The following is a 17019-nucleotide window of genomic DNA, read 5'->3' as shown; positions in this document are numbered from 1 at the left end:
TACTTGCCAATGATAATTTTTAAGTGTAGAGATGAATTAATTCTGAAAATTGTAGTCGAAGCTGATAAATATTAATCTGAGCATAAGAATAACACTAACCGAACACAAAAACAAGTTCCTCCTTGTGCTTTGTAAAAATGAAAGTAATATAAAAGTAGCAGAAGTACGCAGCACATTATTGTAAATGTATGCTAAGGGCACGAGAGCTGCTACCTCTTACTCCTCATATTTGAGAAATAAAATACAGACAATAATAAAAATACAGAAATTTACCAAGTGGTCATTTTTGATGAAGGCACTCAAATCTGACAGAAGCCAAGTGTGTTCCTTCATGTTGGTTTTTGGAAAAGGCGAGCGCAGTGCATGCACAGTGTTGGAGCAGAACGGGGTGACATCATCACTCAGATTAAAATTGCCTTGCTTTAAAAAAGTTTTTAAATAGTTTATATCTTAAAAAATATTTAAATCCCGTCCCTACATGGTCACGACCCTACCAGCACCTCCATGATGTGGTCCAGCTCAGTCAGGTCCATTTTAAAAGGCTGGTTGGGGGATAAAGTCTTGATGAGGTCATCAGCCGTCACCACAGGCGAGAGTTTAGAGGAGGAGGTCCCTGATGCAGACGTACACGGATCATAGTCATACATGGAGGTGTCGATATCAGCAAAGAGGATATCGTCCAGGGCTAGATCGGTGAGGAAGCCTGAGGAAGAGGAGGAGGATGGCGAAGTGTTCATGTCTAAGCCACTCGGAGGGTGTGTCTCCATCGCTTTGGGCTCAGTAGACGTGGTACCTGACGGCTGGCGCTCTGTGGCCGATAGACTCGGCCCCTCCAGCTTCGCGTCGCCGGATTTGGTGCAGTTTTTAGAGACCGATGCAACAGTGGGCAGGTTGGCGGGCTGGATGGGAACAGGAAGGGGCACAGAGAGTGAGGAGTAGGAGGTAGTGGTAGGTCCAGCTGCCGTGGACAATGGACAGAGTTCTTCGATTTCTTCCAGGGCGGAGGAGAAGCTGTTAGTGGGCGTGGTGGGGTGGACACTGGATGGGGCAGGATGAAGTGAAGAAGGAGAAGTGCAAAACACATCGCTGTCCTCCTCCAGCAGAGAAGCCGGGGTGAGACAAGCGTCCAGAGGCGCGGGGCCGGCCAGGGCCGGGGACGGAGGGGAAATCGGGGGCTGCTGGGATAGCATGGGAGGTGTGGCCACTACGGAAAGCACTCCAAAGGCGGGCTGAGCTTCACGGTAGCCCTCGTCCATGGGGTGGTCTGGAGGGGGCGAAGGCGGGAAAAAGAGAGGTCGCAGGCTGCCCTCCTGCTTCAGCTCGTCCTGAATGCGGCGCAGCATGTTGTTAATGAGCACACGTTTCTCCAGGCTGGGTTCGACCAGCGCCCGCTGACTGTACAGCTTCATCAGAGAGATGTTGAATATGGTCTGCCTCTGCAGCGTGTATGAGACCTTGGAGAGGCCATCGGCCATCGCCAACGTTTTGCCTTCCACGCCCTCGTCATCCTCGTTCAGCTTCCGCTTTGCTCCTTTACCCAACATATATCTGGAGCAGACAAAGTGAGAGAGAAAGAGACGTTACATCACTTACTGTAGTGCAAAAACTATTTTTACATCCATTTTTTCTTTAGAGGTCTGTTTTAAAAAATGAACAGTGGTTCTTAATCTGTAGCCTGTCATACATGGACGTGCCAACCACATTTTAATACTGTAGGCTGGTTATATTCAATAGAATTAAATTGTTTTAAAGGCCGGCCTGGTTGTCCAGTCATGTATCTACATACAAACATGATTTTCTAGTCTGAGGGTGAGGGGAATGGATCCTGGTTTGACAAGTTTGGCATGGAAAACACTATTAGGATGAATTTGAGTGTTGCTGTTTTGACAGACTAGGTACAAAATATTGTGGAAAGCCTTTGTAGACGAGTGCAGACTGTTATTGCAGCAAGGTCGGGGGAATGTCCAATCAACTCTTGGTCAGGTGTCAACATACTTTTGCTCATATACAGTTTGCCAAAAGTCCTCGAGCTAACTGTTACCCTTAAAACTAAGCTAAGGCACATAAATTCACCAGAAGAAGCATACGGGATGCCGTATGTCATTATGTTGTACATGGTGAGGGGCAGCTGTAGCCTAGTGGTTAAGGTACTGGTTCAGAAATCAAAAGGTTGCTGGTGCAAGCCCCACCACTGCCAGGTTGCCACTGTTGGACCCTTGAGCAAGGCCCTTAACCCTCAATTGCTTAGATTGTATACTGTCACAACTGTAAGTCGCTTTGGATAAAAGTGTCCACTAAATGCCGAGTAACCAATAAAAAACATATACTGGCTTGAGAATCAACAGCAGACAAATAAATCAAATTAAAATAAAAAAGTCCATTTGTGTTACCAGATTGTTGCTTTGTTGCCATGACATTAACCCGCTAGCTGTCATCATATTAGCATTCTGAGCCTCCACTGGGGTGAGAGTCACTACAATATCTGTACGGCCGACGCAGAGGAAAAAAGATCACACGGCGACTCGCGTTACAACTGTGCCAAACAGATAAGTTAACACAACATGGGGACAGCAGTGTATGCAAAACGATACTCAGGAAAACGATACAGACTGCTACGAATGACTAGATCAGCTAATCATACAGCAGAATTCACACTTTTCACTGTGTGTATATTCAAAAATCTTCAGAGCGGGACAGAAATAGGAGTGATTACAGGAATCCTGTTCTGACTACTGCTTCCTGAGTGTGTGCGGCTGCTGCCCGGAGAGGGAGGCGGGTGTGTGAGGGTGTGTGTGTCAGAGGTTCAGTAACAGACTGTGCATAAAGATGCAGTGGTGTCTGTGAATACTGCAGAAAAAAGATGGTTAAGAAAAGCAGGACTGGTGAAGAACGGAGACCTCAGCTACAGTACCAGCATGTCGTACTTGAGATTGAGATTTACTACCACTCTCAGGAGACGCCATGTTACAGTACAGAGGAGTGAGGCAAAACAGCGGGGCGGGACAAAAAGAGCTAAGCAGCTATGCTGAGCCATGTGGACACATCTGTATTACAATATCTTGTAAAACATTCATTAATAACAAGTATTTTAATGGTCAGTTTTGTAGGTTTGAACATACAATGAATGTAGATGCTATCATGTGATCAAATAGAGTTAAACGAATTAAAAGTTAACTAGTGTGGAGCAGATTTATGGATGATTGGAAAATAATCCCATTTGCAACTAACATATTCTATAAAGACAGAGCAAAGCAATTTTCTAAAGAGTATCACGTACACTTTACTTAAAAGAAGTGGAAACTATATTAGACACCTTGCAACATTGGTGTGGAACACAAACCAAAGTCGATCACTGACTCCACACCAAAGCACATAAAAGAAAGCCCAAAATATCACTACGTTAATGATGGTCAGCACTAACGTACGCTTGAGTCATGAAACAGATGATCATGAGGAGGAGACTGACATTTCAGCTTTACAAAGTTTAAAGAGATTAATGCATTATTATCTGTAGCACAACTGTTTTCATTTTTATCAAATGCTTTATCCTGGTCAGGGTAGTGGTTGGCCCAATTCCTGGGAACCAACAAGCACAAGGTAGGAATACCCTGGACATGGTGCCAATCCATCGCAGACCTTCGCCCCCTGACACAATCATGTCTGTTTGGATGCCCACTGGCCAGTAGCACCACTGTGGTGGTGTAGTGTGAAATGAAATTGTATATATACAGTGTATACAATATACAATCAAATTCGTTGTGGAGTTTGCATGTTCGCCCTGTGTCTGTGTGAGTTTCCACCAGGTGCTCCAGTTTCCTCACACAATTTCAAAGACATAAAGTCAGGCCAACAGAAGCTACTACAAATTGCGCTGCTGTGTCTGATCCACTCATATCAGCACAACACAACACACACTAACACACCACCTCCATGTATTTGTCACTGCAGTGCTGAGAATGATCCACCACCTAAATAATACCTACTCTGTGGTGGTCCTGACCATTGAAGAACAGGGTGAAAGCAGGCTAAAAAAGCATGCAGAGAAACAGATGGACTACAGTCAGTAATTGTAGCTTCTATATGGTAAGTGGAGCTGATAAAATGGACAGTGTAGAAACCAGGAGATGGTTTTAATGTTATGGCTGATCGGTGTATATTCCTAGTTTATTAAAAACATTTACTGACAGAGTGAGTGCCCGCGTTGTTGATGAAGCTATATATAGATTTTTAAATTTGTCTTTAAAAATTCATTTGTTTCAGTCTTTCATCCACATGATCCTCTGTCACCCTGATAGAGTCACTGTGGGTAACGCTCCATCCAAAAAAAATGAGGTACACACAGGGCATCAGTGTATTAATATACAGTTTAAAACTGAAGACATTTAAACCAGGGTAAAACACAGAATCCTGGTGCTGTGAAACACCCACACTACCTGTGCCATGCAACTGTAGAAATACAGTAATGGTTAACACAAAAATACTTTTATTTCATTATTTTTTAAATATTTTAAACAGAATGTACGTTTTTGCATCTATGTTTCTACTTTTTTAAAATGATAAGTTACGTAGGCTACATTTAAAACAAGGCTGAGAATCTTTTACACACTTAGAATCACAAATTTCAAATGAACTTCAGTGCCTCATGGCAAAGAATATAAGAGCTAATAGTCAGGCAATTTTCTTTGGAGAGGGAGTATGATCAGTCAGGGGAGGATGTTACAATTGGGAAATTAAAGAATGAGGAAAATGCAAAAATAGAAAAAAATGCTATCTTATAACAGTAAAATAATTTTGATGTAAAACGTCTGTGTTTTTACATCCTGTGAAACTCACCTTACTATTTGTTAACTTTAAAAGCAGTACTCAATGATCTGTGCTATTCTACAAGCCAGTTCTGAAACTCCAAAAAAGTCTAAAACTCATTTAATTTTGCAACAGAGCAGCTATAAAAGAAAAACTGTAAACACAATAATAATGCACACAGCTGAGGCTCGACTTCTGCATCAGCGTCAATGTCATACAAGAAATATTTTATTATAAACATGTAATACTACTTTTTCTTACAATACTGCCTTATTACACTCCCTCACTACCTCACTACTTTTTCTTACAATACTGCCTTATTACACTCCCTCACTCCCTCACTACTTTTTCTTACAATACTGCCTTATTACACTCCCTCACTACCTCACTACTTTTTCTTACAATACTGCCTTATTACACTCCCTCACTACCTCACTACTTTTTCTTACAATACTGCCTTATTACACTCCCTCACTACCTCACTACTCATCACTACCTCTCTACTCTTCCTGACTACTTTTCCTCACTACAGTGCCTCATTGCACTCTCTCAATACCTCACTACCTAACTACCCCTCACTACACTGACTCACTACCTTCACTACACTGCCTCACTACACTCCCTCCACTATGTTCCTTCAGCAATAAGCTTGATTATTGTTGCATTGTATTTTATGTATTATTGTATGTTTTTACAACTAATTTCTCAAAGGCACAAAAGTTAAATTTATTAAGATTTAATTGCAATAGTACAGAAGCAAAAAAAAACAAGGATTTCTGCATAGTTTAACCGGCATATTTTTTTTATTCGTGGTAAAATAAACACCGAAAAGGAGGCATAAAGACAAAAACAACCATGAGCATTGTTATCTAAACAGAAACAGTGATAAGAAGTGACAGGGCAGAGCGAGAACTTTAAGCATTGCTGTAAAAAAAAAGGAAAACAGAAGAAAAAAGACGGAGACGGAGACGGAGTGGGCAAAAGAGAAAAAGAATAAGAAGTCTGTTCCTGAGGCCTCTTCTCATTAGCATAAAGTGAAGCCCAGTAGCATTAGGCAGCATTGCAGTGTGCTTGAACATAATCCAGGCTGACAGCTTCATGCACCCTAGACATGTCTGCACGCACACACACACACACACACACACACGCACACGCACACATGCACACAAATAAGTGGGCGGGTAGGCAAAGAAGAAGTGCGCAAGCGCACCTCTGGCAGGCATTTTCACTCAGTCAGGAAGTGCAAGTGGCTGGGCCTGTTACCTCGCTGCCAGTTACCATGACAAACACGGTCAGCTGGGAGTCCGCCCAAAGAGATGACAAAGAGGGAGAGAGGCGGGTGCGAGGAACAGTACGAAGACAGAGAGAGAAGGTGGGGGTAAGACAACTTTAAGAAAAAAAACACACTGCCTCGTTTCTGTTCTCTACTGATTCTGAGGAGAAGCTTAGAAAGAACAAACAGTTAAACAAGTTATTTTGCTGCTGCACATGAATTCCATAATCTGCCAATTACAGCCACAACGCAAAGACTTCAAAAGGGACAGAGACCTCTAATAAACAATAAATATCAATCACAAACACTTGCCGTGGACATTTATGTCATGACAATCATTTATGATATGGTTCTTTCTCTAAATGATTGAAACACCAACTTGGTTCTTGGGAGAAGTGGCAGCACAGTGGTGAAGGCACTGGACTGGTAATCATAAGGTTACCATTTCAAACCCTACCTCAGCCAAGGTCCTTAACCCTCAATTGCTCACATTGTATTTAATCATAATTGTAAGTTGCGTTGGATAATGGCGTCCACTAAATGCAGCAGATTTAGATTCTTCGTTGCTAGATAGGTGGTCAGGTACTGGACTAGCAATCAGAGAATCAATGGTTTATCCCATCAAAACCAAGTTGCCAATGTTGGGCCCCTGAGCAAGGCCCTCAACCCTCAATTGCTCACATTGTATTTAGTCATAATTGGAGTCGCTTTGGATAAATGCACTAAATGCCGCAGATTTTGATTTTTGGTAGGTGGATAAGTGGTCAGGTACTGAACTAACGATCAGAAAGTCAATGGTTCATCCCATCCAAACCAAGTTTCCAATGTTGGGCCCCTGAAAAAGGCCCCTAACTGCTTACAAGGCCCTCAGTTGCTTACACTGTACTGTATCTGTTAAATGTAGCAAGTCACTTTCTGCTAAATGCTACAAATATTTTTCTAGGTGCTTTTCTAAAAATCTACCAACAGCAACATTTCATTAATAATTCAGTAGTCATGTAACATTGTGACACAGGCGTCTAATTTCTGAGGAAAAGCTGAGGATTTCTAGCCACTCAGGTGGCGCAGCGGTAAAACACGCTAGCACAACAAGAGCTGGGATCTCGAATACTTCGTATCGAATCTCAGCTCTGCCATACGGCTGGGCTGGGAGGCTGCATGAACAACGATTGGCTGTTGTTCATAGGGTAGGGTAAGCCGAGTAGGACTCCTTATGACTGAGCAAATTATGACCTCTGCTGGCTGGTTGATGGCGTCTGCACAGAGTAGAGGAATAATGCTGATCAGGGTGTGGCTCTCCGTGCACAAAGCTAATCGTCATATTAACTTGCCTCTGGTAGGTGAAAAGATGCAGTCGGCTACTGCACACGTGTCGAAAGGGACGTGTGACAGTCTCGCTTTCCTCAATCGGGGCGGGGGGTCAGCTCCAGTGGAGAGAAAGCATAACGCAATAGGGTAAAAATTGAACGTGCTAAAAATCGGGAGAAAAGGCATTAAAAAAAAGCTTAGGATTTCTTAATAATAAATAAAAAAACAAATAAATAAATAAATAAAGCTTGTATGACTGCAACCATAATTATACACTTATTAAACAGCATTCTCTTCTTTATGAACACAACTAAGTTTGATACATTTTTTTTAGAATAAGTGAGTTACAATTATTAATCCTATTATTTCTTTAAAAAATCATAAAAGTCCCAAGACTGCTATGACATAAATGTCTCATACACATAAATGTAACTTCAACTTTCACTTTCAAGTGTACTGACATGAACAGTGCATATGAAATATAAAAATTACTACATAATATTAGTAACTGAATCATTTAATAACATTTTGGCCCTACAGAAGCCCCACTAGGTTTATTGTTTCTATATATATTTTCTTTATGCATTTTCCCCCCTTTTTAGTGTCCAGTTGCCCTATTGCATCATACTTCCTCTCCACCAATGCCGATCCCTGCTCTGATTGAGGAGAACAAAGCTACCCCCCCCCCCCCCCCGACACGTGGGCAGCATGCTGTATGCATCGTATCACCTACACTTTGACGAGTGCAGTGCAGCTCAGCATTGTGTACGGAGAGACACACCCTGAGAGCACTCTTTTCTCATCTCTGTGCAGGTGCCATCAATCAGCCAGCAGAGGTCGTAATTGCACCAGTCATGGGAGAGTGACCCCATCCGGCTTAGTCCCGCCCATATCTGAACAACAGGCCAATCATTGTTTATGTGGCCGCTCAGCCTTAGCCGGCAGGCAGAGCTGAGATTCGATACGATGTTTTTGAGATCCCAGCTCTGGTTCCAGTATGCGTTTTTACCACTGCGCCACCTGAGCGGCCCCCCACTAGGTTTATTGAACTAAATTTATTATAAACATATTGATCCAGTTATTTTGTTTAATATTAATGTCTGAGTAATGACCAACACTAACACTCATCATTACATGAATAATTTGTGTCATCACATTCACAGTATAAATCAGGTCAGTGTGCTGACCAGCATCTGTTCCAACGTAATTTCTTCATGTAATACAATGTGTTTGGTAAGTACATCCTTCTGGCCAGTAAAGTATTAATACAGTGGGTGTGAACACTACACTAATTGCACTTAGCTTAACTTAGAGTTGTTGTCGTAGTGGTAGTAGTAGTAGCAGTGGCATAACAGGTAATGTTGGTACCACATAGCTCCAGGGCCCTGAGGGTCTAATCTGCTCCTCCCAAGAACATGTAAGTGGCTACTGTACACTGCTCCGAGGTGTGAGTGAGTGAGTGAGTAAGTGAAGGAATGAGGCTGTTTGTGATGCTCTGAAAGGACTGCCACCCTCTTCAGGGTGGATGTCAACTTTTTTGAAAGGTAGGAGGAAACTCAGATGGACACAGGACATCAGGCCAGATATCAAAAAAGTAACTGGTGATGTACCACTATGTACTGCAACACCATACTATCCGATTAATATAATTATTGCTCTTGTTTTAAACACAATGTAAAAACACTTTGTGCCTAAATTTGTTCTAATGGTTCTAAAAATAAAAAAATAATAAATAAAAATAAATAAATAGGGGTGCCCAGGTGGCGCAGTGGGATATTCCTCTAGCACACCAGCACCGAGTTTCGGAACTCCTCGATTGGGCGCCATCTGGTGGGCATAATTGCAGTCCCTGCAGCAGATACTAATTGGCCACCATATCTAAAGGGTGGGGGCCGGACTATGTGTGGGTGGGTGTGTCTTCATACGCTGTGTAAGGACCCTGATTGGTGGAGGAGACGCCTGTGCAGAATGCAGAGGCAAGAAGAGAATGGCTGTGCACGTGTCGAAAGAGGTGTGCCGTGTACAGCGACGTGCTCTCCTTGGATTCAATCTGGTATCTCTCAGCAGCGGAAGACAAAATTGAGTGCGCTAAATCGGGAGGAAAATGAGGAGAAAATGCATTTAATATATATATATATATATATATATACAGTGTATCACAAAAGTGAGTACACCCCTCACATTTCTGCAGATATTTAAGTATATCTTTTCATGGGACAACACTGACAAAATGACACTTTGACACAATGAAAAGTAGTCTGTGTGCAGCTTATATAACAGTGTAAATTTATTCTTCCCTCAAAATAACTCAATATACAGCCATTAATGTCTAAACCACCGGCAACAAAAGTGAGTACACCCCTAAGAGACTACACCCCTAAATGTCCAAATTGAGCACTGCTTGTCATTTTCCCTCCAAAATGTCATGTGATTTGTTAGTGTTACTAGGTCTCAGGTGTGCATAGGGAGCAGGTGTGTTCAATTTAGTAGTACAGCTCTCACACTCTCTCATACTGGTCACTGAAAGTTCCAACATGGCACCTCATGGCAAAGAACTCTCTGAGGATCTTAAAAGACGAATTGTTGCGCTACATGAAGATGGCCAAGGCTACAAGAAGATGGCCAACACCCTGAAACTAGGCTGCAGCACAGTGGCCAAGATCATCCAGTGTTTTAAAAGAGCAGGGTCCACTCAGAACAGACCTCGCGTTGGTCGTCCAAAGAAGCTGAGTGCACGTGCTCAGCGTCACATCCAACTGCTGTCTTTGAAAGATAGGCGCAGGAGTGCTGTCAGCATTGCTGCAGAGATTGAAAAGGTGGGGGGTCAGCCTGTCAGTGCTCAGACCATACGCCGCACACTACATCAAATTGGTCTGCATGGCTGTCACCCCAGAAGGAAGCCTCTTCTGAAGTCTCTACACAAGAAAGCCCGCAAACAGTTTGCTGAAGACATGTCAACAAAGGACATGGATTACTGGAACCATGTCCTATGGTCTGATGAGACCAAGATTAATTTGTTTGGTTCAGATGGTCTCTAGCATGTGTGGCGGCAATCAGGTGAGGAGTACAAAGATAAGTGTGTCATGCCTACAGTCAAGCATGGTGGTGGGAATGCCATGGTCTGGGGCTGCATGAGTGCAGCAGGTGTTGGGGAGTTACATTTCATTGAGGGACACATGAACTCCAATATGTACTGTGAAATACTGAAGCAGAGCATGATCCCCTCCCTCCGGAAACTGGGTCGCAGGGCAGTGTTCCAGCATGATAATGACCCCAAACACACCTCTAAGACGACCACTGCTTTATTGAAGAGGCTGAGGGTAAAGGTGATGGACTGGCCAAGCATGTCTCCAGACCTAAACCCAATAGAACATCTTTGGGGCATCCTCAAGCGGAAGGTGGAGGAGCGCAAAGTCTCGAATATCCGCCAGCTCCGTGATGTCGTCATGGAGGAGTGGAAAAGCATTCCAGTGGCAACCTGTGAAGCTCTGGTAAACTCCATGCCCAGGAGAGTTAAGGCAGTTCTGGGAAATTATGATGGCCACACAAAATATTGACACTTCAGGAACTTTCACTAAGGGGTGTACTCACTTTTGTTGCCGGTGGTTTAGACATTAATGGCTGTATATTGAGTTATTTTGAGGGAAGAATAAATGTACACTGTTATATAAGCTGCACACAGACTACTTTTCATTGTGTCAAAGTGTCATTTTGTCAGTGTTGTCCCATGAAAAGATATACTTAAATATCTGCAGAAATGTGAGGGGTGTACTCACTTTTGTGATACACTGTATATATATATATATATATATATTATGGCTGTCGAAGTTAACGCGATAATAACGCATTAACGCGACCTCAATTTAACGCGATTTAAAAAAATAGTGCCGTTAACGCAGATTCTAGTTCATGTTGACACTTGACTGGTAGAACAAACATTTTAATGTCGGACTTGCCACCGTTTTTCATTTGCGGTTTGTTAACATAATGTAACCGATCGTCGTAGTGATGTACTTGCTTAATAAAGAAATAAATACACGCTATATTCACAAGTTGTCGGGAGCAGAACACTTTATTACACTTAATTAACTTCTTCTTCTGTACCGAATACCGGAAAGCTGAGTCAAGCACGTTAGTTCATGAACTACGGAAGCCCCAAAGGGTCAAAACACACTCACTTCGTGTAGAAACGTCCATCAAACCATTGTCACGATACAACCACAGAAAAGTCTGTTACAATAACTACGCCTTATCCCATCTAAAGCACCGCTGATCTACAGTGTTTGCTGATGGAGAAATTCTAACGTACAATCTGACATTTACTGCCTAATATGTGAGTGAATAAACTCCCTTAGTTTTCTCTTGTCCCAGCAGTTTTTAACATCAGTACATTTAGCATAAAATGTGTTCACCATTTTAATTGTAACATTTCACTTAAAAATCCTTGTTTTCTATAACATTTACACAGATTTTTTTTAATGCGATTAAATTTTAATCGTTTGACAGCCCTAATATATATATATATATATATATATATATATATATATATATATATATATATATATGTATGTTTTTTTATTTTATTTATTTATTTTTTACAGTGTATAAATCAAATTCCCATGAAGACCAACATAAAGAATGTGGGGTGGCTAAACAGGTCTACAGAAGTCACGCAGAGGAGAGTGCTGTACTACTCTACCCTGAAAATACTTCTACTACTTTTCCCTCTTGCTTCTTTATCAACATTTCATAATATTTCCTTTATCTGCAGGGCAAAAGGTCACAATGAAGGAATACAAGACATACAAGACTGACATACACAGAGAAGGCATACAGTTGTGGTTAGGATGGGGAATTAGGGAGGAACCATTTGTCCTGGATCGGTGTACCCACACTGCACCGCTACCTATCAGCTCTGACCTGAATGTAACGGTGAGAGAGTGACAGCAGGAGGGGAGAATGGGGAGCAGTGTGTTCCCGCCTCATTCGGCACACTCTGTTCCTTCCATAAAATCATAGACACTGAAGCACAGCCTCTCTATTACTACTGCATACACACTACACACTCCGAAACCGTTTCACAACCGCATCTGCATAAAATCTCTTCCTAAAAACATGTAAAAATAAAAATGCACCATTAAACTAGAGCGCTCTGTTTTCTTTTTATTCAGGAGAGTGCTGTCAAATGACCGGGGATGGCTCGCTTTTTCAACACACTTTTTAAAGGCTTGGCTCAGCTGTGGCTCACTTCCTGGATACGACTCGTGCCAGTAGCTAAGCGTGTGAAATAGAGCACCGGATAAGTCCAGAATTAGTGTAAAAGCAAGGCCAGGCTCTTTGGACAGCAGAACACAGGGCTGTCGGAGGAGAAGGCATGCAGAGCTGCGATCCTGGACGTACACTCTGTACTACAGTTGCATAAGGAAAAACTCCAAGTGAGTGACCAACTACATGGATAAAGTGTAGCAGACGAGGCACTGATGGAGAAATGAAAGAAAACTATGTATTAGTTTAGAGTGTTTAGTTTATAGTAGTTTATTATCAATTATTATCATTTGCACTTGCACTTTAAATATACAGTCTACCTCATACATATTTGCACAATTATATACCCATTAAGACCCTATGTATAGTTATTAATTTTACTTATTGTTATTATTATTATTATTCTGCTGTCAGGCTATACAACCAGCACCGTCCCAAACGTAGACAATTACCATCACAATAATTCACTTGGTTTTTAGTACTTCTCTGTGCAATTACTTTTAAATTATGTGCAATACTTGCTGTACCTGCTGTACTTTGTGCAATATTTTTTAATAACTGTGCATTTGGTTAACCGTCCATCTGTCTATATAGAAAAATGTAAGTCAGAAATGCTCAGTGTAGTTTTTTGAGCCACTGTAACCACCCATGCATGATGTATTGATACTGCACCAATCAGTTTCTGGAAATGTTGAAACCCACATAGACACAAAGAGAATATGCCAAACTGATTCACTGATTCACAAAAGCCTGAACTGTTAATTCAAACTTAAATCTAAAACATCATTGAGAAAAATACATCAGTAAAATGTGGAGATCAGGTTTTAGACAGCAAGTTTCCTCATCCTGGAATCACTTGTTGTGGCTAGTAGCTTTTTAATATCATTTAATTCCCCTTAGATTAACAAAACAATGACGTTTCATGAAGTCACTTTATTCTTTTGCTGGGTTTTCTCACCTCAAAATGATGACCGTGCAGAGTTTTCTTGAATAACGTGAAATACATTTAATAAAAACTGCATGTGAATAAACTGTCAACACAGTCAGTCAATATTATTAATATTGTGTATTGTTTTAAGCTTGGGACTCAGTGGCACAGCCAGTAGAAAGAGCTTTTGCTGTGTATTATATGAAAGGCTTAAATGCAGCTATAAGCAGCAATTCATGCCAAGCATTGCGATGAACGAAGCACAAAACGCGAATCATGTGAAAGTTGCCTTGGTGTGTTTCCCTGGGGTGGACTGGCAGTGTTTTAGTGAAGCATAAGACCCCTTAAACAAGAAGAAACAGTCCGTAAAATGAATGATCATGATTATTATTATTAGTAGTAGTAGTAGTAGTAATAGTAGTAGTAGTAACATTTTTTGCTTTGCATTTTCCTGCAGTGAAACATGCTGTGATGTAAATTTAAGTTCAACGCCCCCCTCCGTTCATTCAAACTCAACATGTAAAAGCAAAAAATAGATCTTAATGTCCAATTGGTTACGTATATAGAGTTATAAAAGAACTAACATCTGCCGATACTATCCATTTGGTGAAGCATGACGTCAATATATTGGGCTGTTGATATCAATTTGTCATACTGTCCAGCCTTGGCTGCTAGACTGGACACCCACTCTGTACTGTGGAAGCCCAGAAATAAACTTTACGTAAGAATCCAAACTGCATTAATAATGCTGATGATAGAGCGAGTGCACGAGTCAAAGAACAAGTAGGTAAATAAACGTGTGAGTAAGAGACGAGGTGAAGATTTAAGTGAATGAGTGAGGGAGTGACGGAACTAGAGCTGAATCTTCACTGATATTATGATGGTGTAACAGGATCTGCACATTTCCATGCCTGTGCTGCTGACTTCCCCTCCCCCTACCTCTGCACTGTGCTATTTCAGGTCCTGAGGGGATGGATTCGCTCGCACACACACACACACACAGGCTACCACGCGTGTGTACATACACAGTTCACAGCTGCACTGCTAAACTGACCACACGACCGTGAGGATAGTGTGTCAAGCTTAAAAACACACAGATAGCCAGGCCAGCTGAACATCACCTCCCCGGTCTGTATGTAATAACGCTGGCTTTACTGCCGGATGAGCGAGAGCTAGGAGGAGAGTGACAGCAATAAAGACTGAAGAAGAAGGAGCGCACCGCCCGGTGTCATCTTACAGTATCGTTACAGGCGCATAATGCATGTTCATCCTCCTCTGTGCCCGGCCTCATTACTTCCTCACTGTGCTTTTTCACGGCACTTGACGGCACAAAGACGGGGTGTCTTCTGTGTGGGCTCTCCTGACGGAGCTCAGTAATACCGAGCACAAGCGTCGGAGGCAGAGTGGGTTGAAATAGAGATCACAAAAGAATCAGTGCTGGTATTGCATGTGAAAACTTTTGTCCTACAAAGTTCAAAAATGCATATATGCATATACTGTATATACAGTGTATCACAAAAGTGAGTACACCCCTCACATTTCTGCAAATATTTCATTATATCTTTTCATGGGACAACACTATAGACATGAAACTTGGATATAACTTAGAGTAGTCAGTGTACAGCTTGTATAGCAGTGTAGATTTACTGTCTTCTGAAAATAACTCAACACACAGCCATTAATGTCTAAATAGCTGGCAACATAAGTGAGTACACCCCACAGTGAACATGTCCAAATTGTGCCCAAATGTGTCGTTGTCCCTCCCTGGTGTCATGTGTCAAGGTCCCAGGTGTAAATGGGGAGCAGGGCTGTTAAATTTGGTGTTTTGGGTACAATTCTCTCATACTGGCCACTGGATATTCAACATGGCACCTCATGGCAAAGAACTCTCTGAGGATGTGAGAAATAGAATTGTTGCTCTCCACAAAGATGGCCTGGGCTATAAGAAGATTGCTAACACCCTGAAACTGAGCTACAGCATGGTGGCCAAGGTCATACAGCGGTTTTCCAGGACAGGTTCCACTCGGAACAGGCTTCGCCAGGGTCGACCAAAGAAGTTGAGTCCACGTGTTCGGCGTCATATCCAGAGGTTGGCTTTAAAAAATAGACACATGAGTGCTGCCAGCATTGCTGCAGAGTTTGAAGACGTGGGAGGTCAGCCTGTCAGTGCTCAGACCATACACCGCACACTGCATCAACTCAGTCTGCATGGTCGTCATCCCAGAAGGAAGCTGACGCACAAGAAAGCCAGCAAACAGTTTGCTGAAAACAAGCAGTCCAAGAACATGGATTACTGGAATGCCCTGTGGTCTGACGAGACCAAGATAAACTTGTTTGGCTCAGATGGTGTCCAGCATGTGTGGCGGCGCCCTGGTGAGAAGTACCAAGACAACTGTATCTTGCCTACAGTCAAGCATGGTGGTGGTAGCATCATGGTCTTGGGCTGCATGAGTGTTGCTGGCACTGGGGAGCTGCAGTTCATTGAGGGAAACATGAATTCCAACATGTACTGTGACATTCTGAAACAGTGCATGATCCCCTCCCTTCGAAAACTGGGCCTCGTGGCAGTTTTCCAACAGGATAATGACCCCAAACACAACCTCCAAGATGACAACTGCCTTGCTGAGGAAGCTGAAGGTAAAGGTGATGGACTAAACCCAATTGAGCACCTGTGGCGCATCCTCAAGTGGAAGGTGGAGGAGTTCAAGGTGTCTAACATCCACCAGCTCCGTGATGTCATCATGGAGGAGTGGAAGAGGATTCCAGTAGCAACCTGTGCAGCTCTGGTGAATTCCATGCCCAGGAGGGTTAAGGCAGTGCTGGATAATAATGGTGGTCACACAAAATATTGACACTTTGGGCACAATTTGGACAAGTTCACTGTGGGGTGTACTCACTTATGTTGCCAGCTATTTAGACATTAATGGCTGTGTGTTGAGTTATTTTCAGAAGACAGTAAATCTACACTGCTATACAAGCTGTACACTGACTACTCTTAAGTTATATCCAAGTTTCATGTCTATAGTGTCGTCCCATGAAAAGATATAATGAAATATTTGCAGAAATGTGAGGGGTGTACTCACTTTTGTGATACACTGTATATGACATCCAGCAAACTCATGGACCACAGACCACAAATATATACAGTGTAAATATATATACTTTTTTTTACGTATTCCAGTTTGTTTAGAAGCTGGGGGTCAGTGTATTTATTAATACACTATTATTATTATTTATATTTATACATATTTCACTTTTTCTTAAAGTCTCCTTTCTGTTTTGCATTTGCATGTTCTCCCTGTGTCTGCGTGGGTTTCCGCTGCAAGCTCTGGTTTCCTCCCACAGTCCAAGGACATGCAAATGAAATGAATTGGAGATACAAAATTGTCCATGGCTTTGACATTAAAAAGACTTGAACTGATACATCTTGTGTAACCACTAA

At 42.2% G+C, this 17019-nt stretch overlaps 1 protein-coding gene across 1 annotated transcript in view; it reads right to left on the bottom strand.

The window, feature by feature from the left end:
* Window positions 1-473: 473 nt before the first annotated feature.
* sertad2b (SERTA domain containing 2b) overlaps window positions 474-17019 on the bottom strand; it is a 30706-nt gene continuing 14160 nt past the window's right edge. The window contains exon 2 of the mRNA XM_062994853.1: window positions 474-1548. Within this exon, the coding sequence (XP_062850923.1) occupies window positions 483-1544 (1062 nt within the window). The 5' untranslated portion in view covers window positions 1545-1548 and the 3' untranslated portion in view covers window positions 474-482. The remainder of the gene's footprint in view (window positions 1549-17019) is intronic.

This window comes from Trichomycterus rosablanca, chromosome 5 (genome assembly GCF_030014385.1).
Source record: "Trichomycterus rosablanca isolate fTriRos1 chromosome 5, fTriRos1.hap1, whole genome shotgun sequence".
Lineage (NCBI taxonomy): Eukaryota > Metazoa > Chordata > Actinopteri > Siluriformes > Trichomycteridae > Trichomycterus > Trichomycterus rosablanca.
The sequence above is the reverse complement of the archived record's forward strand: the minus strand, read 5'-3'. Positions and strand labels throughout refer to the sequence as shown.